This window comes from Typopeltis vanoorti, chromosome 17 (genome assembly GCF_054136105.1).
Source record: "Typopeltis vanoorti isolate ZY-2024b chromosome 17, IOZ_Tvanoo_1.0, whole genome shotgun sequence".
Lineage (NCBI taxonomy): Eukaryota > Metazoa > Arthropoda > Arachnida > Uropygi > Thelyphonidae > Typopeltis > Typopeltis vanoorti.
In genome coordinates, this window is record NC_143565.1 from 50,477,047 (window position 1) to 50,501,544 (window position 24,498).

The following is a 24,498-nucleotide window of genomic DNA, read 5'->3' on the forward strand; positions in this document are numbered from 1 at the left end:
GGCTTAGCACGTTCATTGCCAACCGCACGATATCGCGTGATGCGCGTTCTCACCGCTCTGCCGGTCACGCATTATCACGTGGACGTCGCTATCAAGTAAAAAAAATTTTGGCCACCACACGAAATTCCAATTTTCAGCTTGGCAATGAACGTATTAAGCTTTCCCATTCTAATTGATTTAGGATGGATTTTAATTCTTGTTCATTTGTGGCTATTAATGCCTCCATTCTACTTTTCTAGAGATCTTTTCATTATAGTTTTGCTGTAAAGGTGTTGAATAATAATGGTGAGAGTATATATCCTTGTCTTGATCCTTTTTCAAATTGGAATGCAGGGGGACACCGAGTTTTCAATTCTGCTTGATTTCGTTGATATAAGTTCTTTATGAGGATTACTAGATGGTTTGGTATTCCCAATTCTTGCATAATATCCCACCTCATACAACCTTTTCTGAAATCCTGCTTGTTCTTCTGAGATTTGATGGTCTATAAAACTTTGTAATTTTTCCTTAATAATGTGTAGTAAAATCTTTAGTATATGAGATAAGGACATTAGTGTGTTAGTTTTCACATTTGTTGTAATTGCCTTTTTTGTAGATTGGGATAATGGTGGAACTAGTCCAGTCATTTGGCCATCTTCCAGATTTTGTTGCATAAAGCATGTATCCAGTTGACTGCATTCTCTCTAATGTTTTTCAGCATTTCAGCCGATATTGAATCAGGACCTGGAGCTTTGTTATTCCTTAATTTTTTGATTGCTTGTTCTACTTCACTTTTGAGTATCTCCGTTTCCATTTCCATGTTTTCAATAGCTCCTTGTCTTCTTGTTGAATAGCTGGGTCCTTGTAAAGCTCAGTGCAATACTCTTTCCATCTTTTGGCTTCATTAGTGTCATTTAAGATCTGGCCATTTTCCTCTGCAATTATATTAAGTTTTGGTTTGAATTTTTTAGTTATATCCTTAACCTTCGTGAATAAATCTGTTGTTTCATTAGAGTTGGAGTGTCTTTCTATTTCTTTACAGATGTTTTGGATATAGCTGTTTTTATGTTTTTGACAAGATTTCTTAATAGCGTTATTCAGGTTCAGGTAATTTAGCCAATCTGTTATTTTAATTTGTTTCCTTTTTTCAATTAGTTCTAGGGTTTCTTTTGTAATTCATGGACTACCTTTCTTCTTTTTATTGGGATATTTTTGGCTGCAGATTTTGCAAGAGTTTGTTTTAGGTATGTCCAGTGTGATTCCATGCTTTGTTCCTGAGGTGTATTTTTTTTTTTGTTTCTTGAACTCTGATTCGATGCCCATTGTAAATTTGTTGTCCATTTGTGAAGAGTCATATCTTTTGTTGCTGTTATTCTTGTTTGCTTTCAGATGGATCTTTAGATTAGAAATTAATAATTGCTGGTCTGATCCACAGTTTGCACCTGGCAAGGTTTTGGTGTTATTGATGATGATGGAGGACACTAAGATGATTAGTGTCCTCCATCTCCTGTCAATTTAAATGTAGTCGATTTGATTCTTACATCGATTTCGATGTACTACCATGTGTATAATTTCCTCTTGTTCTGTTTGTACATAGTGTTAGTGATTGCTAATTTCCTTCCAATGCAGAACTCCAATAGTTTTTCTCCTCGTTTATTTCTAATTCCCAGTCTGTATTTTCCAATGATTCCATTTAAATGATCATCATGTGCATTGAATCGCATCTTGACATTGAAGTCTCCTAGAACTTTAGGTCTTTGTAGAATTTCTCACTTACTTCATCTTCTGCATTTGATGTGGGTGCATAAACTTGTATCAGCGTTGCTGAAATTGGATTGGTGTTTAATCTTACTGTTATAATTCTGTCATTGACTGGTTGTGTCCTTACTGCTTTATGTATTTTTTTATCAACAATGATGGTAACTCCCTTTCTGCTGTTATGGTATGGACCAGAGAATGAGGAGCTTTATTGACTTACTGAGAGATATCCTTAAAAAAATGGGAGAATTTTGAGAGAGAATTTTTTTTTTTTTGTAGTAAGGTTTCATATAATTTGTCAATCCCTATTCATGATCATTAATAATATTTAGAAACAGTTAAAACAAATAGAATAAAAATTAATAATCTGCATTAGAATGCATGCTGTTAAATGCAATAGAACTCAGATGCAAATTTAACTAAATTATTCTTGGGGTGGGGAAACTTACCACAATTGTGAGGAGTACTAAGCAAGACAACTCAAAAAATGGGAATGCAATCATCCCTATTTAAGTTTAGTTGTTGAATAAGAGTGGATCAGTTTTCTTTATATAATGCAATCTCTTTTTATTTTCTTTTTTATTTAAAAAAAGAAAGCATTGACATAATGTTTTAGACAATAAGACCTTTCTTTACCTAGATGTTTTCAATTAGTATTCTTTGATTTTCTCTGTAAAGAGAGATTCTCTTCTAAAAGAACTGTTACCTTATTAAGGCTACTTTCCTCTGTTATGGTTACAGCTCTGATATCATTGCATAAAAAAAAACAGATAGTTGAGGCCACCATCTTTGTTCACCTCAAGAAGACACTTCTAAATTCTCCTTTCCAAATATCTGACATGCTCACGAGACTTTTACGAAGGTGGTCTGAAAAGTTCTCGGCCTCAACCGTAGATGGCAACACTATTCGAAAGATTTTTTTTTTTTCCTAAGTTGGTACATCTGTCATGAGCATCTATGTGAAATTGCAAGTCATTCTATGAAGTAGTTTGTTTTATACAGCTCTCTGAAGCAAAAGTGTTGTCTGTATCCCTTGAAATGGATAAAATTGAGTATCATGCGATTATAAAATTCTTTGTAAAAGAAGGTTTAACGCCAAAAGAAATTCATTTGAAGTTAATAAAAGTTTGCCAGTCATCCAATACCATCAATGCTGGTACAACCACATTTAAACTTAGCGGCCCATTTCTTAATTGTCGAAAACAAAGGAGTCCTTTGTTTTTGACAATTAAGAAATGGACTGCCAAGTTTAAATGTGGCTGTACCAGCCTTGAAAATGATCTACGTGAAGTACATCCAAAAGTGTAACAATACCAGAAATCATTGATCAAGTGTACGATATGGTATTGGATGAATGGCGAGTCAAAGTGCGTGCAATTGCTGAGACTATAGGCATTTTAAAAGAATGTGTAGGATATATTTTGCATGAAGAATTGTGCAAGATGGATGCTGCTTGCTCACAGCAGATCAAAAACTCACTCGCATGAAAATCTCTGAACAGTGCTTGGAGCATTTTAACAAGCATAAAACTGATTTTGTGCATTAATTTATTACGATGGATGAGACATGGATTCACCATTACACACCAGAATCCAAATAGCAATCAAGACAGCGGACCAGTTGTTCAGCACCAAAGAAGACAAAGTCGGTTCCATCAGCAGGAAAGGTCATGGCATCAGTGTTTTGGGATGCTAATGGCATTTTGTTTATTAATTATCTGAAAAGGGTAAAACAATAACTGGGGAATATTATTCCAATCTTTTAACCAGATTAGACAAAAAAAAATTATGAGAAAAGACCCAGTTTGCAGAAGAAAAAATTGTCTTTCATCAGGACAATGCACCTGCCCACAAAGGTTTTTTTTTTTTTTTTTTTTTTTTTTTTTTGGCAATGGGAAAATTAAGGAATCTGCACTATGAATTGTTGGAACATCCACCCTATTCCCCAGATTTGGCTCCCTCTGACTTCTCTCTCTCTCTTCCTCGCTGGTCAGCATTTTTCTTCAAATCAAGAAATGATTGCAGCTGTTAGAGAAGTATTTTGCTTATCTTACTGAAATATTTTTGCATATCTTGCTGGAATAAATGTATTAGTCTTAAGGGAGATTATGTTGAAAAATAAAAATAATTTTGAAATTATAAATTTGTTTTTTCATTGTTAGGTAGAGAACTTTTCAGACCACCCTTGTACAGCGAATAAATCAAGCCTTCTTCCATCCAGTTGGGAAATTTAACTTTATTCCTTTACTCAAGGGATTAGCTTCTCCTCTTTCCCATCTAGGTGTTTATAGAATTCTTTACTCTTGTGGAATGAAGCTGTGTTTTGTTAGAAAGATTATATAAAGATTTGAAGCTCTTATTCATCAACTAAATTTAACTCTCTCTCTCTCTCTCGCTTTAATATTGACTCCCGTCCCCAACACACACACATGATCTATAAGACAACAGTGGCTTGGAGGGAAGGGGACAGAAATAAGAATGAACAATTGCCTAAAACTTTTCCAGTTTAGGAAGTTATCTTGCTTAATACCCCTTACTACTTGCTGAATATTTTTTTTTCTCCAATGGTAATTTTAGTTTAATTTTCTTTGGACCTTAATTGTTTACAAATCAAGTTCTCCTTCTTCATTTAACACTTTACAATCTAACATGCACTATTGTTATTTTTAATTGTTGCTCTGTTTTGTTTTCTCTTTAACAATTTCTAAGTATTAAAAATGGTCATAAGACAAAAAAAAAAAAAAAATCCATTAATGGCTTTTATTCTCAAAATGTAGTAGACAAGGCCATTTACCCCTAACTTACTTTTGAAGACTAGTGGGCAACTAGCTTCCACCCTTAGCCAATTATAGAATAGTGCTGGCCCAACACTGTTAGTGATTTTCAGTTGACACATGGGGAAGAGAATATGCAGACATCTGCCTTCATCTTGTTGCCCAAACACTATATATTATACTCTGAAAATACTGCTAGTTCTGTTGTCAATTTTCCTGAGGTCACGGGATGAAAAACCCAAGTTTCTGGGAGAAAACAATCCACTTACCCATGCCAGAGATAGAGTAACTCTGGAACCGGTCAAAGAAAGAAAGGCTTGGAAAAATGTTCCTCTATTCACTAACTAGAATCAAACTTTGAATGGTCTTTCTTTGAGAGGCCTAGGACTGTGGATGTGAATGCTATTTTTACAAGGCTACACAGGCCTTAGTTGTGAAACATGACCAAAAATTTTGCATTCATTAAATGATATATTATTCTGAATATAAGTGAATTCAGTCTCACATTTATCATTTACCAAACTGATTCACTTATATACTTACACATATTTGGAAAACTTGAAAGTCCAACAGCTGAAATTGTTTAGTAATATAGGAAGAATGGAATTATAATCTCTGGCACAAGATGAGACAAGATTCAAAAAAGATCAAGGCACAGATAGCATATATATCACAATATATCCTGCTGCTAGACAATGTGATAGATATTATATCAGATGGAAAAAGAGTGACAAAGTTGTGGGTGGAGCCAAAAGCCATACAAGTTTATAGTTACAGGAGAAAATGAATTCCATTGATATAGTTTGTAATTTGGATTTCTGTAATACCAAATAGCTTTGCATAAGTCTTAGGCAGTGTTACCCACCTATTATTACTATTACATGACACCTCTAAGGACTCATCAAGGAAGGACATTTTACTCTACTGCACATAGCTTGATAAGTTATGTGCATTAGAATAGAATGACATATCTCTAACTTATTTAATCCACTAACTACTGTACTTATTCCAAAATAACTCATTCTCGCATATATCTCGCACCCCTGCTTTTACTTTACAAAAAAAAGAAATTTAAATGTTTCACATATAGTTCGCACATGAAAAAAGTTTAAAACTTTAGGTAATAGATAGTGAATGTTATGGAAGTTTCAGATATTTTCGAATTTGGCATTTCAACTCAACAATCATTGGCTTGCTTTTGTCATTGAGTCACACGATCTTTTGTTAATACCACACAAATCATGCATAGAGATGGAGGCAACCAGTAGAGGAAATGTGAAAATGAGAACATTGATTTCTACTCAATCTTGGATTGCACACGGGGGGGGGATTAAGATTAAGAGACCATCATTAGAACTGTTGTGCAACTGGATTTTGAGAGTTTGGGACATGATTTTGCCAGAAATAATTAATTTAATTACAGAAGCATTGTCGCAAAAGATTCAAATATATTGCATGATGAAGGTGAATGGCCATTCACGTAAATAACATTGATAATTAAAATTTAAATGTATTCATTTTATAAATAATGTGAGCAAGTATAAATTATAATGAATACTGAGGATTTAATCATAAACATCAATTAGTTTTTTCCTGAAAACTTTAGTTTCCAAAATTCCCGCATATATCTAGCACCAATTTTTTAACTTTAATTTTGGAGGAAAAAAGTGTGAGTTATATTTGAGTAAATAGAGTATACAAGACCATCTATGAATGGTATGTTTTTGTCTGTAAATTGTGTGTGTGTTCTCCTGGGCTGATTTGCTTGTGTGATAAACCTGAGTTTTTGGGAACAAAAATCCTGCTACCTCTGTATGAGATTGGCTAACTCACTTTCAATTGAAAAAAACATATAAAGATTCCTCTCGCCTTTCTTTCCCATCTTAATAAATCTGGTGAGTAGTATGTTTATTGGTAGAATCAAATAGATTGTATTACTTTACATATTTCGTTCTTTAAAAATAATTTGAAAGCTATCAACTGTTCACGAGAAATTTGAACTCACTCTAATATAATTATATTTTTTTAAATTTAATTTTTGTTAATTTGTAGATTTTTTTAAGAGAGATTGATCCTTCTACAGTTTTACAGTCAATTTGATGAATATGATAGAACTTTGTTGGTTTTCTTTTCTGGCTTTGACTTCATCATAAGCATTTCAATTCCAAGAAGTTATTTTAGTAGGTAGTAATTTCTTTCAAATATGTAATAATCATGTACTTATTCTGTTTTCCTAGAAGAAAGCTGAAACCATCTTTAATACAAGCATTGATCTAGAGTTAAGCATATTTGCTGCAAAGACAAGTTATGTTTTGCCTGTTGAACTGAACAGGGCTTCTGGTGGTGCAGGATTGAAATGGTTATGTGACATCTTTAGACTGATATGGAGGAAGAAGGTGATACCTGATGATTGGACCAAAGGGATTATTATTCTGATATATAAAGGAGACTCAAGAAGAGAGTGTGGTAATTATAAGGGAATAACATTATTGTGTCATTGTGCAAAGATTTATGAAAAGATAATAGCTACAAGAATAATAACAGATAAAATAGAGGATGGTCTAAAAGAAAAGCAGTTTGGTTTTAGAAAAGGCCAATCAACTGTTGATCTGATGTAGGAGAAATGATGGAAAGATACTGGGGATTTGGATAAAGTCTGTTTATGGCATTCCTTGATTTGGAAAAAGCCTTTGATTGGTTCAATGGAAAAAAAGTCTGAGAAGGTTTGGAAAGGATAGGCATTGAAAAAAAAGAAGAAATAGTCATGATAAAGAATATCTATGTTAAGTCTAAGAGCTGTGTGAACACTAAATTTGGTAATTTTGAGTGTTTTATGCTTAAAAATGGACTGTGGCAAGGAAGTGTCTTATCTTTATTGCTTGTGGTGATGAACAGTGTCCTAGATATGATTAGTGATCAGAAAGTAGAAGAAAAGGAACTACAGAAGAAACTGGGCAAATGGAACAGTGAGACACAGAACTATGGATTACACATTAATAGCAGGAAGAGTGAGAACATGGTTTTGAATTGTAGTGAAAATATAAATGTTAATGGTGTTGGATTCAATGGGCAAGATTTGAAGAGTAGAGAAAACTTCAAATATATGGGAAGTATACTTTCAAGTGGTGGAAGTTTGGACCAGGAAATGAAGATTTCACTTGGCTAAACTTTTTTTAACAGTGTAAGTAGTCTACTTTGGGATAGTGAGGTCCCATTTAAATGCAAACTTTTGAATAACAAAAGTTACTTTTCTTTGCCCAATTTGACTTATGTAGGAGACATTGAGACTAACAAAAAAAAGACATGAATAGAATTATTATTATTATGATTATTACACCATCCATGGAGTTGGCAGACTCATCATGGGAGGTTTATTCAGCTGACAACAAATCTATCATGCTGAATCTTAAAATCCTTAATACTCTCTGCATTATTCCAATAATGTATTCCATTCACTGACAATTCTCCATGTAAAAAATCTACTCCTTGCACTCCCCCCCCCCCCTCTTCATCACACTTTTACACAATTCCAGGGATGGCCTCTGGTTTTTCCCCTTTTGCCTTCTTGAAGACAATGTTTTCAAAAACAAGGAAAGACATTTTTCTCCATTTCTCCAATGAAAAATTCCATTTACGGTATCCTGTGTATCCCTTTTCATAAGTTGGAAGATCTCTATGATAGTACTCCTCTTTCTTCTGTTTGCTAGTGTCTGCAGTCCCCAAATGCTCAATTTGTCCTCATAATTCACATTCCACAGTCTTAGCATTATAGTTATCCTCTGAGTCATATCTGCAATCTTGCTATATGGCCCTTGAACTTCAACTTCCCATCTACTAAAACTCCAAGATTCTTAGCACTGGTCAGTTTCTTCTAGCATAATTCTGCCAATATAATACATCATTAGATATCTCAGTGCATTAAAATGTGTGATTTTACATTTACTAACATTAAACTGGTAGCCATTTTCAAATGCTTACATTTCCAGCATGTTCAAATCATTCTGCAAGTACTGCATATTAGCAGCACTCCTGATTACTCTACCTATCTTTGCATCATCAGTAAATAGGTAGGTTGCATGTCAAATCCTTTTGAATGTCATTAATGTATAGATTTGAATGGCAACAGACTAAGGACTGATCTGTACATTGTTGGTGGTGGTTTTCCCCTTCAGTTGTTTTCCAACTCTAGATGACTTTATAGGCATTGCCCACAAAGTGTTCCTGGTGAGATTTTTACAGGGTAGCTCACCATTGCTCTTCCCCCCCCCCCCCACACTTTTATCTGAGCTCAGGACTGGCATATGGCTGTGACGTATCCATGACTGTAATCCATGTGTGTTTGCGGGGCCAGTTTGCCTGTTCTGGAGGATGAAAAACCCAAATTTCCAGGTGAAAAAAACCCCACCTCCATATGAAATCAGATAAAGTTCCTCACGTCACCAATGGGAATCGAACCCGGGTCTTTCCAACCAAAGGGCTTCATCTATACTGGCTGATCTATGGAAGCGTGGATACATTGCTGGTCACCTTAAATCTTGTAGAGACTCACATCCCCCCCCCCCCAGACACTATTATCTATCACTCGGCCATCCTTTTATCCATGCTAATAGTATATAATCCATTCCTATATCCTTCAACACATGTAACAGCCTTCCATGCTGTATGCCTGTCAAAAGTTTTAGTAAAAATGAAAGCTATCATGCCATTCACAACTGGGCTACTTGTATATTATAGAGGCTGATGTCTTCATATCCTTTGGTATCCCATAATGCAGAACTTCCTTTTGGACATGCATAATACTATGCATTGAGATCTCATCATTGGGATGATGAGATCCAGACCCAGACCACAATGATATCAGATGGAATTAATGCTGAATTCATCTATTACCTATTCAAGCAGTAAAAAGGTTAATCACCTTATTAGTAAAATACTCTGGATCAGAGATAGTTGTGGATAGTTTTCCCACTTGGTTATAAAGTGAATTATACTTGCCAAGAATTTATATTTTTGTTTAATTTTTGTTTTGTTTAATGTATAAGTAAATTGTAAGCTAAGTAAACTTTCAATTTACTTTTCCTTTTTTTGCTTACTTTTCTTGTCTTTTAATCATGGTCTGATTGTTTCCAGTTCCCTTTTCATCCATCTAATAATTTGTTTTAGTCTTGATATTTCCAAAGTTAATTCATATTTGATATTCTTGTTAGTTTCTAAAATGGCATGGTTCTGTTCATTAAGAAACACCTCCTTGTTCACAGTTTCGCTATTTAGGCTAGTATTTCTCTGTGAGGCCACTTTGTTGTTCTTGTAAGCTTTTGCCACCATTTTACCATACTATTCTAATATTACAGCATTCCAACAGAATATCAGGAAATACAATACGATACACAACAATCAGCAGTTAATATACTATAAAAACTAATTAGTTCACATAATAAAATAAATAAAATAAAACTGATTAAAATCACCAATTTTACAGGAGTTTTAAATAAAGCAACCTTTCACTATATATCCTTAAATCCAAATGATTATTTTCATTTGAGTTTGAGACTATATAGTGAAGTATAATAATGATCATGGTGATTATTCTGTTTGTGTTAACTTGGCAGTTAAAAAGACATAAATATTTAAGAGTTAACTAGCATTTGGTAAACCTTAACAAATTTTATTTAGCACATTTACAGTATATTTTACATTTAAACTTAGCATCCATATGTAAGGTATAGTTAGTTTCACAATTGGTACATACATGCCATATGTATAAAGATGTTTCCTGGCTTTATGAAGTTCTTTATGTAATATAAAAACAATCAGTTATTTGCTTACCAGATTTATTTTTAGTTGATATAAGTATAAAAATATATTAGTACAAGTTTTTTGAATAGTTGATTAAGTTTCAGAAAAGTTAACTTTATGATAGATAAAATTAACCTTCATTTATATCATCTGAGCAGATTAATGGGAAACAAATTATGTATCTTCTGTATGAAATTAATTTAGATCTATATTTTGTTTTTGTAAATTGATATCTTTTTAGTTATATCTTTAAAACTGAGCTTTCAGACATCTTTTTGTCTGAAAGCTCAATCTATTAATGGGTTAAATAGATATATAATTAATTTCAAGGATGAGTTATATGATATTATTATTATTATTATTACGTAACACCTCTAGGGAGTCCAAAGACTCATCGAGGGAAGGCACCCACTCCACAACTCTGTCTCCACCACTCAATCCACCAACTACAACAAACCACAACTACCATCATCATCTACACCAAAGCCATCTACCGCCCACCACTAGAATTGTCACAAACGTCCATGTCCACGGTGGGATTCGAAACCACAACCTTTTGGCCGGAGAGTGGATACGCTAACCACTTGGCCAACCAGGCCAGCAAAGAAAAATCCCTGCAGCCTCCCTAAGACAATCATAGTCTCCTATCTTATCACTAGCCAAGGTGCTGTCACCATGCCTAATTTCCCTAATCTAATCAGTAGCCACTACCATTCTGGGTAGTGGCTTCTAATAAATATTCTGGGATAAAAATCTCTGTGCAAATTGATTTGTAATTTAGTTTAGTTTCAAATATCATTTTAAAGTAAAGAGTCGAATTGCTCAGAATCAAAAAAATAAGGTATATGGTTGAATTAGTTTGTTCAACAGGAAAATATGCAATGGTGATGGTGGTGGTGCAACAGATGAGATGAACCAAAGAAATGTAAACATTTCCACAATTTTCTTTCATGACAAAACCACTCTGCTGTTCCTTGGGACAGCAGAGTGGTTTTGTCATGAAATATACTGTCACTCACAATATTAACTTCTGAATTTAATGTATGCATCCACACATTCATGCAACTACCCAGCCACATCTAGTTTTCATGATTATTCATATTCACTCTTTCAGTGAACAAAAATTTTTCCAATTACCCAATACCAATTATCTATTCAAATGTAATCCATTGTGCAAGTACAATCCTTTCGACTATCAAGCATCCTATTACATTAACATATGCACAGACATTTCTCCTACAGTATATTCAGTGAATCATTCACAGCCCCCTCGGCTTACTTTTATTCATGTGGTAACAGACTCGACTCACAGTCTAGACTCTTTTTATTTTTTCCTCACTCAACTTTCTCATATCTGCTTACAGATAATTCATTTTGCCTATGCAGTCAAATAAACCACTTCCTTATATGTAGTTTCAGTCATGTCCCAGATCTTTACTCCTAAAAAAACGTTTTGTTTTGTGTGTGTTGTTTCAAACACTCCTTGAACATAGTGTGGCCCGATAGAGTGAAACTATTATGTCTTTATCTTAACTTGTCAGTGTCCTCATTATGCATCAATTTCTGTCTGAATTGCTGTCCTTTTTTTATCTGTTTTTATTTTCTTGTGTCTTCTTTAGTTCTGTGTGTTTTGTTTCCTTTCTTGCTTTTTGCCAAGCAGTTTTCTGGTCTCTGAAACCCCCATGCGATATTGTGAAGTTTTGACATTGACAGTTGTGACAATGACAGCGAATGTCCTCACTATACAAGAATGCTTTTGTAAACTATTCCATCAATAAATGGAATAGTTTACAAAAGTTTGTCTTAAAATTAATTTAGATTTTATTTCTCTCAGAATTAGTGAGCAATAGAAAAATTTCAAGATCATTTTGGAATTCTGCATCTCAAAAAATTTTTAAAAATTATTTTTCACCAAAACATAAGCTCTATTTTTTTGTCATTCCATGTTATTTTCATAAACTATTAAACTAAAATTAAAAATCAACCTCATCATCAGATTAAAAATTAATCTGAACTATTTTTTTATTTTTATTTTATTTTATTTTATTATTTTTTTTGTAAGGCACCTGCAGCATTCGGACTTGTCACATTCTTAATGCATGAAGGCTTGGACAGAACACGGATTCGAAAGCATCTTCTTATATTTGCATTAGCAGCTCCACTCTTAGCTGTCATCACATATTTTGGTATTAGTCAGGTAGGTTATTTTTATTACTTTTTATTTTTCTCTCTGTCTCTACTGAGGTGTTCATAAATTTTGCTTCTTATTCATGCCTAGCATAGCTTTTTTGTCTCATTATATTACACAGTTTCATATAATTCGTTTTGTTTGTGTTTATGTATCATTTTATAAATTTGCTTATCTCATATATCTTTTTCTAAACTATTAAACTAAAATTAAAAATCAACCTCATCATCTTTAAAACATTGTTGTGTTTATAAAGTTGCATGGTTTGAATTAGTGCCAAACATGCTTTGCTAGTGAGGGATGAATGCATATAGGTAAGTCTCTTTGGTGCATTGCATGTTGAAGTCCTTTGCTCAAATAAGAGTAAGCTATGTGTGGAATTTTTTCTTGACAATTATGTATAAGACTATTACACTTTTTTTATATATATATAAGGTTTGTCAAGTAGCTTTATTTTATCATCCTACTTGTTTCGCCAATTTTTCTATCGGCATCTTCAGGGAATACAAACTACTAAGCTAAATGAAGGTAACAGACTAGGTTATAACTGATGGTTCTAATTCATTCAAAAAATTAGTATTGTGCGTGTCTCGCGAACGTGATTTATTCATTATGGCTTATGATGTAATTGTCATGAAAGTTCATTTCTTTGATGTTTAATGATCTGATTAAAGCTTTCCAAATTTCTGGTAAGGTTAGACCTTGATTCTTGTTTAGGGTTTTCAGTTTTACAGGCGACTGTAGCAGCTTCCTTAAAGGTTCTTGAATGGTAGTTATCTTCTATATAGGGCATAAGGCTCTTATCCCACACGATGTGATGGTTAGTAGAGGCAAAGTGGCAAGAAAGGCCTGAAATGTCTTGTCTGTTGTTTCTGACATATCCTATGTATTCTTTCTTTCTTTCTTTCTCGTTTCAAAGCTTCTACAGGTCTGACCTACGTAACTCATACCACATGAGCAAGGTACATTATATACTCCAGATATAGAATTGTAGAATGGATGAGGATCTTTTGGTGATCTTAAAAATTTCCGAATAGTGTTGATTGGCTTGAATGCTACTCTGATATTATGTGGTTTTAGAAGGTTAGCTAATTTTTTGGAAATGCTGCTGACAAATGGAATCGCAATAGTACTGATGTATTGGACGTCATCACGTTGTCTATGTGGTATATCAGTAAAGAGAATCTTGTTGTAGAGTCTTTTTGGATAACCATTTAAAGATAGTTCCCTGGGTATTGTAGTTAATTCCGTTAGTAGGTCATCCTTATCTGTTGTGTACTGTATAGCTCTTTTCTTGAGCATATGGATAATGCTAAGTTTCTGAGCTATATGATGAGATGAGTTGAAATGGAGGAAATGTCCAGTATTTGTTGGTTTTCTATACACAAATAGGTTGATACTATTATTGTTTCTTTATTAGAATGTCAAAGAATGGCAGTTTTCCATCTTTTTCAATTTCTAATGTGAATTTGATGGTATTGTGGAAACTATTGATTTGGTTGAGGTAATCCATTAGTTCTTCTTTCATATGATCCCAAATGAGGTAGAGGGGGGCTACCCATGGCTAATCCGGTGAGTTGTTTGTAGACAGTTTTTTGCCAAATAAAATAGTTAGAAATTAAACAGTGATTGAACAAAGTAGTGATGTTTCTTGGGAACAAGTTGTCTAAGATGTTGATGACTTCAACCACTGGAATGTTTGTAAACAGAGATGTGATGTCTAGGCTTGCTAGTATATCCTCTTCATAGATAGGGATGTTTTTTATTTTATCTATAAAATGTTGTGAGTTTTTAATATAAGTATCCGAGACAAGTATGTGTTGTTGTAAAATCTTTGCAAGATACTTGGACAGTTGGTAAGTGGAGAATAGATTCCATCAACTATTGGACATAATGGTATACCTTCTTTTTGAATTTTTGGAACGCCATACAATCTAGGAGTTAGTGGATGCATTGATTTTAGCTTTCTTATTACTTCTTATTACTTCCACATAATAGTTCATTGATGTCATTATGGTTTTTTATGGTAGGATCTCTACTAAAAACTTCATAGACAGACCTGTCAGATAATAGATTTTTAATTTTTTCTTCATATTCTTTAGTATTTAATATAACTGTATTATTACCTTTTGTCAGCTTTGAGTATGATGATGTCTTTATTATTCCTTAATATGAGAAGTGTTCTTCTTTCCATTTGGTTAGAGTTGGAGTTAAGGGATCTTGACGGAGCTGAAAGAATTATGCTGCTTTTTAATCGTAAGTCATTAGCTACTGGAAGTGGTAGCAATGAGAAGGCTTTTTCTAAGTTGCAGATGAACTCTATTTTAGGAATGGCAGTGGGTTGTTTTAAGGCAAAACTGAATCCTTTTTTGAGGATAAAGATCTCAGGTTTAGTTACGTGTTTAGATAGGTTAATTATCACTTGGTTATCTGGTAGAGACGGTTTGTAGTTACTATGATTACCATACAGCATGTTGAATTTATTAATTTGTGTCTTTTTGCTGTGATTAAATGTTTTGGTAAAACTGTTGCTAATCATATTGTCTAATAGTTGCCATGTCTCTGCGTGGAGATTATTAGAGATATCTGTGAATAAGTTATGGCACTGTGAGTCTGTTTTGCTAAGCATGAATCTCGTATGGCGAATTCTTTCTCTGAGAAGTGCACATGAAATTTGTTGGTAAATCATGTTAGCTTTTTTAGTTTTATAATATAATATAATATTATATTTATAATATAATATTATATATTTATAATATAATATTATATTATAATATAGTGCTATAATTTATTCACAGATATCTCTAATAATCTTGACGCAGAGACATGGCAACTATTAGACAATATGATTAGCAACAGTTTTACCAAAACCCACTGCCATTCCTAAAATAGAGTTCATCTGCAACTTAGAAAAAGCCTTCTCATTGCTACCACTTCCAGTAGCTAATGACTTACGATTAAAAAGCAGCATAATCCTTTCAGCTCCGTCAAGATCCCTTAACTCCAACTCTAACCAAATGGAAAGAAGAACACTTCTCATATTAAGGAATAATAAAGACATCATCATACTCAAAGCCGACAAAGGTAATAATATAGTTATATTAAATACTAAAGAATATGAAGAAAAAATTAAAAATCTATTATCTGACAGGTCTGTCTATGAAGTTTTTAGTAGAGATCCTACCATAAAAAACCATAATGACACCAATGAACTATTATGTGGAATGACTAACTGGCCTATAGAAGTAATAAGAAAGCTAAAATCAATGCACCCACTAACTCCTAGATTGTATGGCGTTCCAAAAATTCATAAAGAAGGTATACCATTATGTCCAATAGTTGACGGAATCTATTCTCCCACTTACCAACTGTCCAAGTATCTTGCAAAGATTTTACAACAACACATACATGTCTCGGATACTTATATTAAAAACTCACAACATTTTATAGATAAAATAAAAAACATCCCTATCTATGAAGAGGATATACTAGCAAGCCTAGACATCACATCTCTGTTTACAAACATTCCAGTGGTTGAAGTCATCAACATCTTAGACAACTTGTTCCCAAGAAACATCACTACTTTGTTCAATCACTGTTTAATTTCTAACTATTTTATTTGGCAAAAAACTGTCTACAAACAACTCACCGGATTAGCTATGGGTAGCCCCCCCTCTACCTCATTTGGGATCATATGAAAGAAGAACTAATGGATTACCTCAACCAAATCAATAGTTTCCACAATACCATCAAATTCACATTAGAAATTGAAAAAGATGGAAAACTGCCATTCTTTGACATTCTAATAAAGAAACAATAATAGTATCAACCTATTTGTGTATAGAAAACCAACAAATGCTGGACATTTCCTCCATTTCAACTCATCTCATCATATAGCTCAGAAACTTAGCATTATCCATATGCTCAAGAAAAGAGCTATACAGTACACAATAGATAAGGATGACCTACTAACGGAATTAACTACAATACCCAGGGAACTATCTTTAAATGGTTATCCAAAAAGACTCTACAACAAGATTCTCTTTACTGATATACCACATAGACAACGTGATGACGTCCAATACATCAGTACTATTACGATTCCATTTGTCAGCAGCATTTCCAAAAAATTAGCTAACCTTCTAAAACCACATAATATCAGAGTAGCATTCAAGCCAATCAACACTATTCGGAAATTTTTAAGATCACCAAAAGATCCTCATCCATTCTACAATTCTATATCTGGAGTATATAATGTACCTTGCTCATGTGGTATGAGTTACGTAGATCAGACCTGTAGAAGCTTTGAAACGAGAAAGAAAGAAAGAAAGAACACATAGGATATGTCAGAAACAACAGACAAGACATTTCAGGCCTTTCTTGCCACTTTGCCTCTACTAACCATCACATCGTGTGGGATAAGAGCCTTATGCCCTATATAGAAGATAACTACCATTCAAGAACCTTTAAGGAAGCTGCTACAGTCACCTGTAAAACTGAAAACCTAAACAAGAATCAAGGTCTAACCTTACCAGAAATTTGGAAAGCTTTAATCAGATCATTAAACATCAAAGAAATGAACTTTCATGACAATTACATCATGAGCCATAACGAATAAATCACGTTCGCGAGACACGCACAATACTAATTTTTTGTATGAATTAGAACCGTCAGTTATAACCTAGTCTGTTACCTTCATTTAGCTTAGTAGTTTGTATTCCCTGAAGATGCCGATAGAAAAATTGGCGAAACATGTAGGATGATAAAATAAAGCTACTTGACAAACATTATATATAAAAAAAAAAAAGTGTAATTGTCTTATAAGAGTAAGCTATCTTTCGGTACATTAGTAGAATGAGCATGTTTTCAAGTTTTTAGTAGAATATCATGTTTTTCTCTCCATAAGAAGGAAGAGTTGTTAATCCATAAGAATAATTGTAAAAAAAAGAAAAAAGTACTCTCATTCCACAGCTGTAAGAGCTATTGTATATCATGATTCTTATGGAGTTGTTAAACAGAAATATTCCTTGTAGAACCTGAGATCTAATATAATAGTACTTAAATCATGATACTGAAATAAACTCATGTACATAATTTTTTTATTATAATTTATGTGTATTCATGGCAACTGGGCAATTCACAATGGGCGATAGCCAGGTGGATGAAAGTTAATTGGGCAACAGAAACTTACACGTTTTTACAAGCTTAGCAGGCATACGATTTGGCAGATTTTTTTTTTTTTTTTTTTTTGTAAATATTGGTAAAATATATATAAATATAAATATGATTAAGACTTATGAGTTATAAGTTATGAACTATGAGTTATTTCCACATGATTGAAAAAAACAACTAAAATAATCCAGACCTAATCTGACCTATGCCTCTGATATTCTCATTTTTGATAAATTAAAAATTTGTATTTTTTTGAAGAATTGATCATTCGAAAACTTGCTTTTGAAGAATTCGTTTTCCAAGAATTATATTATATATCAAAATTTGTAGGATCATTTAAGAAAGAGAGGGTTAAAAAGAGTGGTTTGAAAATGATTTTAAAATGAAAAGGTATACCGCAATCCCTCAATTAATGCACCTAATGCATTCTTTAAAACAGGTGCATTAATCAAAAATGCTCTAATCGAATATAATAACCTATGGGAAAAAGTATAATTCGTTCCACAAATTTCTTTTTTGACCCTTAATTTTTTTTATAAAAGATTAGGGTATATCTCAGGGTCTAGTTAAAGGAAACCCATGAAGCTGAAAGACAATAAAACATATTCAGAATATAAATTTATTATTCTACTTCTTAACAAAGAAATGAGCATAGTTTGGCAGGATACTGTTTCTTTTTTTCATACAACTGACGGTATGATCCTATTGCCTCTTCTACTTCCGCAAATTTTACTGCTTCTCTCTTCATCGGGGTCAGCCTCTAAACAGTGCTGCTTAAAAACTTCGATTTTATGAAAAATAATTGCAAATTGTTTCTATGAAATCTCTTTGGGCTTGTCAGTGTTTAAATTTTTTTCATATTTTTCAGGATCTTCCTGCTGTGCATCTGAATTTAGCAGGTTGGAATCACTAATTTTCTCAGAATGAGATTTAATTAACTTAGATTCATTTGAAAAGTCCTCTAAAATCATTTGCACAATGTGGAAGATTGTGCTTCCAAATGGCTCGCATATTGCTATCAGTAATTTCATTCGACTTTGCAACTTTATAATCAGACTGAGATTTCTCCAATTTGGCCAGAAAAGTCTTGGAAGGCATTCACTTCTAAAAAAGGCCAGTTTCATCAACATTAAATAATTGTTGGTCACAATAGCTTCCACCCCCTTTTCTTCCAAAATTTTCTTCAAAATCTCTGGATAATTTGCAGCTACCTCCTTATCTGCACTTGCAGCTTCGCCTGTGATTAGAACATTATCAGTCTCTTTGCAACTTTAAGTTGCAAAGAGACTTAATACTTTTGATTTAATAAGGTCAGGATCGGTTTTTGGCTATAATCTTCGATCCATGTAGAAAAAGTCTCTTTAATTCAATCATTATAATACTTAGATTTCGAGTGCATGCATGATGAACTGGGAGCAGCCTTACCTTTCTCTTTGTATTCAGCAGCATTGCTTAAAATTGCTCTTATAGTTGAATCACCCATTTTTGTGTTCTTGTCCTATCTTTGCTCTGGGCTCGACTTGTTCAATTTTCTTTATTATTTCAAGTTTTTCTTCCAATGAGATTACTTTTCGAATCATTTTCACACTTCCACTTTTTTGCTCACTGAATTTTTTACTCATGATGAAAGGTTGGCAAAAAAACTTAAAATTAAAAAAAAAGTAAGGAAAACAATTGCAAAAGGAGACACGAAATGTGATAATCAAAATGCTATGTAATTAGCAGACAATATGATTTTGGAACATAGTGTAGTATGTCATTAAAAAATAACTTTGTAAAATGTTTTAAATCGGTAACTAAATTATTTCATCCTGGTGAGTGAGTTTTTAAAATAGTTAGACATAAAAAATGTATAGATAGAAAATTTTTAAAATCTGTAACATTTATTTTTAAAAAATATATAGGTGCACTAACGAATTTTAGAGGCACACTAATCGAATTTGGGTATAGAAAAAAAATGACACTAATCCGAGACGCATTAATCGAGGGATTGCTGTAATTGCACAATATTAAAATAAAGAAAAAAATAGTTTTTTAATTAATTTATTAATATTATTTTGTAATTAGCAAACATATTTACACATGTTACATATATACAATAAAACAAAAAAAGTATATGAAATTGAAAACAAAATTTTTATTTTAAATTTATTAATTCATATTATAGTTATGTAATGCCACGTAAATATTCTATTATATTTTCCCTATTGTAATTTATAACTTTTTCAAAATTCTCTGGTCAGCTTCATCGTAACGTCTACATTTGTGCTGATGCTGAAAACCTGCTACTGCTCTTGCATAATCAACATTTGTTTTTTGAATTTTTTTGTAGTCTATTTATAAAAATCCATTAATTTGGATGACTTGTGCTGCTGCCAAAGGCAAGTTTTGATGACAGGCTTCTGCAAAACTATTTGTCCTATTGCTTCCATTTACTGTTAAAAAAACGTTTAATTTTCCTGACCAAAAAGCTCTGGAAATACTTTTATTGGGATTATATTGATCAAGTGCATATGACAACAACTAAGTTATACCAACTAGTTTCACCAACTAAGTCTGTTGGCATCTTCAGGGTACATAACTGATGTACGGCACTAAAAAATAAAAAAACTGTTACAAACTATAATCAACCGATTCCAATTATATTAAACAAAGAACAGAGTGCGTACAATACATTCATAGAGCGTGGATGATATCACTTGTTGTTATTTAGGAACGTTCTGTAGTTCCTTACATGGAGGAGGAGTTCCGCTCCCGAATTTTTAAAGAGGCCACAACAGTTGCCCGCTGTATACAAAACCTTAACAGGAACCAAGGACTAATCTTACCCGTGATCTGGAAGGCCCTTATCAGATCCTTCAACTCGCTAGAACTGAATTACAGTGCCAACTATAGAACGTTCCTAAATAACAACAAGTGATATCATCCACGCTCTATGAATGTATTGTACGCCCTCTGTTCTTTGTTTAATATAATTGGAATCGGTTGATTATAGTTTGTAACAGTTTTTTTACTTTTTAGTGCCGTAACATCAGTTATGTACCCTGAAGATGCCAACAGACTTAGTTGGTGAAACTAGTTGGTATAACTTAGTTGTTGTTATATGCACTTGATCAATATAATCCCAATAAAAGTATTTCCAGAGCTTCCATTTACTGTTCTTTGGTACACAGACCAACGTTTCAGGGAAAAATCGGTGGAGCCCTGGTTCTATTATTCCTGAGATGACCTATGTATATGTTCGTAGACCATTCTAAAATTGCTTCAAATTCATTGGATAAATTATTCTCAAGTTCAGAAACACTTTAAATAATATCTTGTTCTGGAATGAAAGGAAGTGAAGTGATCATTTTTGAATTTAAAGTGAATTGCAATTCAGAATTGTATCTGGTTAAAAGAATTAAAAAACTGTATTTTTTCTTTATTTTAATATTGTGCAATTATACCTTTTCATTTTTAAATCATTTTCAGACCACTTTTTTTAACCATTTCTTTCTTAAATGATCCTACAAATTTTGATATATGATATAAATGAAAATATTTATTATCTAGCTGACTCATTTTTTGCATGGGCAATTTCAATATAACTTCTATACAATTTTGTAATTCTACACAGTAAAAATAAACTTAATTATAAATGAGAATTTTCAAATTTTATGTTTATATCATTTCTCAAAAAAATATTATTTAAATTTACTGGGTAGTGGATCAATAGAATAACATTGCATATTTGATCTATTATTTGGTTGCTCAGATGTCCGGCACCTATTGGCCATCGCCCATCCGCCGTCACCCAGTTGATCATGTCCCGTATCAAAGGTATCTTCAATACAAGGATGCAAAAAGATAATGCATTCTTGTATTGAATTATAATTATTATTCCAAAAGGTACCACCTGAGTAGCTAATGTAAGATAACTAAAAGAGGTCATTAAATTTCCTAACTTATTATTATTATTATCATTTTTAAGTATACAGTTAAATAAATAAAGTTAGGAAAGATTAGCTAATTTAAAAAGTATTATCTCCCACAAAGGGAATAGATGTAGACAATCAGATCTGTTTAAGTTAGGAGAGTGAAGTAAAGTTTTACGTGTTTCTTTATAAAGCCGTTCCATGAGGAACTGACTTTTGCAAAGGACTCACTGTGAACTCTATATCTAGTGTTGATAGCATGCTCCTCAAGTCCAGATTGTTCAGGCTCAAGGTATTGCATATAAGACTTGTGCTCTTCTAGCCAAATAAAAGCAGATCTTCTTGTTTGTCCAAAATAAGATAACCCAGAAAAGCAAGAAATCTGGTAGTCATCTGGATAATTGAGATGTGGAAGCTTGTCTTTAGGAGAAGCGAGAAAGATGGAGATTTTTCCGATGGTGCAAAAGGCAACAAAAATATTCAGTGATTTTAAAACTTTCACTATCCGTTCACTAATGCCTTGTACGTAAGGGATAGGAATAAGTTATTTCTTCTGTATTTGAAGAGGTGGAGATACCAAAACTGTTCAAAGCTCTTTTGATGAAAGAATTCTTATAACCATTAGATAAAAAGGTGGAAATAATATGTTGCAATTCTTTCTGTAATAGTTCATCTGAAGAACATAGTTTATTCTGGTATTATAATTTATTTAAATATGCCTACTCATAGTATTTCCTTGTTGAAACAAATATAATAGTACAGTGATAGTTGTAGAGTACAGTACTTCCATGTTTTCAGCCTTGATTGAGTTTTGGTCACATAGGTTGTGATGCCAGAAGAAACAACTTTTATCTCAACAGATAAACTGTGTAAATCAACACTGTTACTAAACAATTTCTGAACAAGAATCTATATATACTTTTTCTGACAGCTTACTGATTGTGGATATTACTGAATATGTCATGTTATATGCAGATAATATAGCCAGATATATCCAGGCTGCTGTATGTTCAATATACAGCAGTCTCCAAGCATACATATGTTTGTGATTTGGTCATGTAACAGTGGATTATGGTAAAGGCAAACTATAATTTTGAAAGAATAATGAATGCCTAGAATATTGTAATGTCTTGCAGGCATAGTTATTGAATAGTGTTTATGTGTTATTTTTTTCCTGTTTGTGATTACTTCTAGAATGATTCTCATGCCATAAAGCAAAAATCATGTGATATGATTTAATATTTGTTGTATTAAGCAACTTTAACTTCAGTGAGCAGCCCAGTTATAAACTTAAATATGATACAAAATCTGTCATGTATCTTTGATTAGATATTAGCTGTTATTCTTATTATTTATTTCAGTGGTATTAACTATTAAAATAAAATAGGAAAATTACGTACTGGCTCGTCCGTCGCCCAGCATAAAAAGGGGCGCGTCCTGGACTTAGGCAGAGGGTCTAGGTCGAAAAATATGCTACAGTCTCCACTAGCTACAATGAGTCCACCTACAGTGCACAATGATAGAAGGATATTAGTAGGAACATATAACTGCAGATCTCTACAGGATGATGATAGATTGGAAGAAATGATGAAGAAAATGGGACATTGTGGGCCTTTCAGAGATAAGAAGGAAAGAGAAACTCTCATGCGATTAAAAGATGGACATCTACTCTACCACTGTGAATGTGACAGAAACTCAACTGGTGGTGTAGGATTCCTAATAAATAAAACAATCAAGGACATTGTCCTGTTTGTAAATAAAATAACATCAAGAATAGCTGAACTAAGTCTCTTCATAAATAAAGGATACCAACTGAAAATTATTCATGTATATGCCCCAACTATGGACCATTCAGATGAAGAGATAGAAGATTTCTATGAAACATTAGAATCCACATTCAATAATTCTAAAGAATTCTACATAATTATAATGGGTGATTTTAATGCCAAAATTGGAAGCAGAGATGACCATCTGAACTCCATTAGTAAATTTGGATTTGGACAGAGGAATGAAAGAGGAGATAGACTTGTTGAATTTGCAGAAGAAAATAACCTCTTTATTATGAACAGCTTTTTCAAGAAGGAAAATCAATCGAAAATGGATTTGGAGAAGCCCAAATGGACAAACTTACAATGCAATAGACTTCATCCTCTCCAACAGAAGATATATAAATAATACCGAAGTGCTTACTAGATTTAACACCGGAAATGATCACAGACTAGTAAGGGCAAAAGTATGGATCAACAAAAAATGATAATGGAATAAGCTCATAAGAAAAAAGTCCAATTTAGTGAATCTACAAAACCTCTACTACAATAAAAGCTGTGATAGAGAATCACTCAAAAATGAACTAAAAATGTTAAACACACAGCTATTACCATCGATGATGCTAATGAAATATTAACAAAATCTATCTTGAATTGTGCACTAGAAATAGGATGTGTAAAAAGGCACCAAGGAGAGGTAAAACTAAGACAAGAAATCTTAGATCTGATGAAGAAAAGAAGAGATATGAAAAGAGATTTCAATGACACCAATAAAATAGAATATAGGGAAATTTGTAAAACTATACGTAAAAGGATGAAACATGAACTTAGATCGTATAATACTAGGAAAATTAAAGAAACAATAGAAAACAATAGTAATATGAAGGTCCTAAGACTGATAATTTCGTCCTAAGACGAAATTATCAGTTGGAACAAAGGAAATAGCTGCTGTAAGAGGAAAAAATGGTGAACTGATAAAAAAAATAGAGATGCAGTAATCAGAAGAATTCAGGAATTTTATACTGAGCTCTATGAAGACAAAGACCAGGACATCCAAGAATCATCTATGGATTACTCAAGTGAGGAAGAACATGATGCCCCTGAGATCTTAAACGGTGAAGTGGAAATTGCACTGCGGGAAATGAAGAATGG

The 24,498-nt window shown here is 33.0% G+C and overlaps 1 protein-coding gene across 1 annotated transcript in view; it reads left to right on the top strand.

Annotated features, from left to right (window-relative positions):
• Zip102B (Zinc/iron regulated transporter-related protein 102B) overlaps positions 1-24,498 on the top strand; it is a 166,170-nt gene that overhangs the window by 125,369 nt on the left and 16,303 nt on the right. Inside the window, exon 6 of the mRNA XM_090406851.1 lies at positions 12,369-12,503. Coding sequence (XP_090262977.1) covers positions 12,369-12,503 — 135 coding nt within the window. The remainder of the gene's footprint in view (positions 1-12,368; positions 12,504-24,498) is intronic.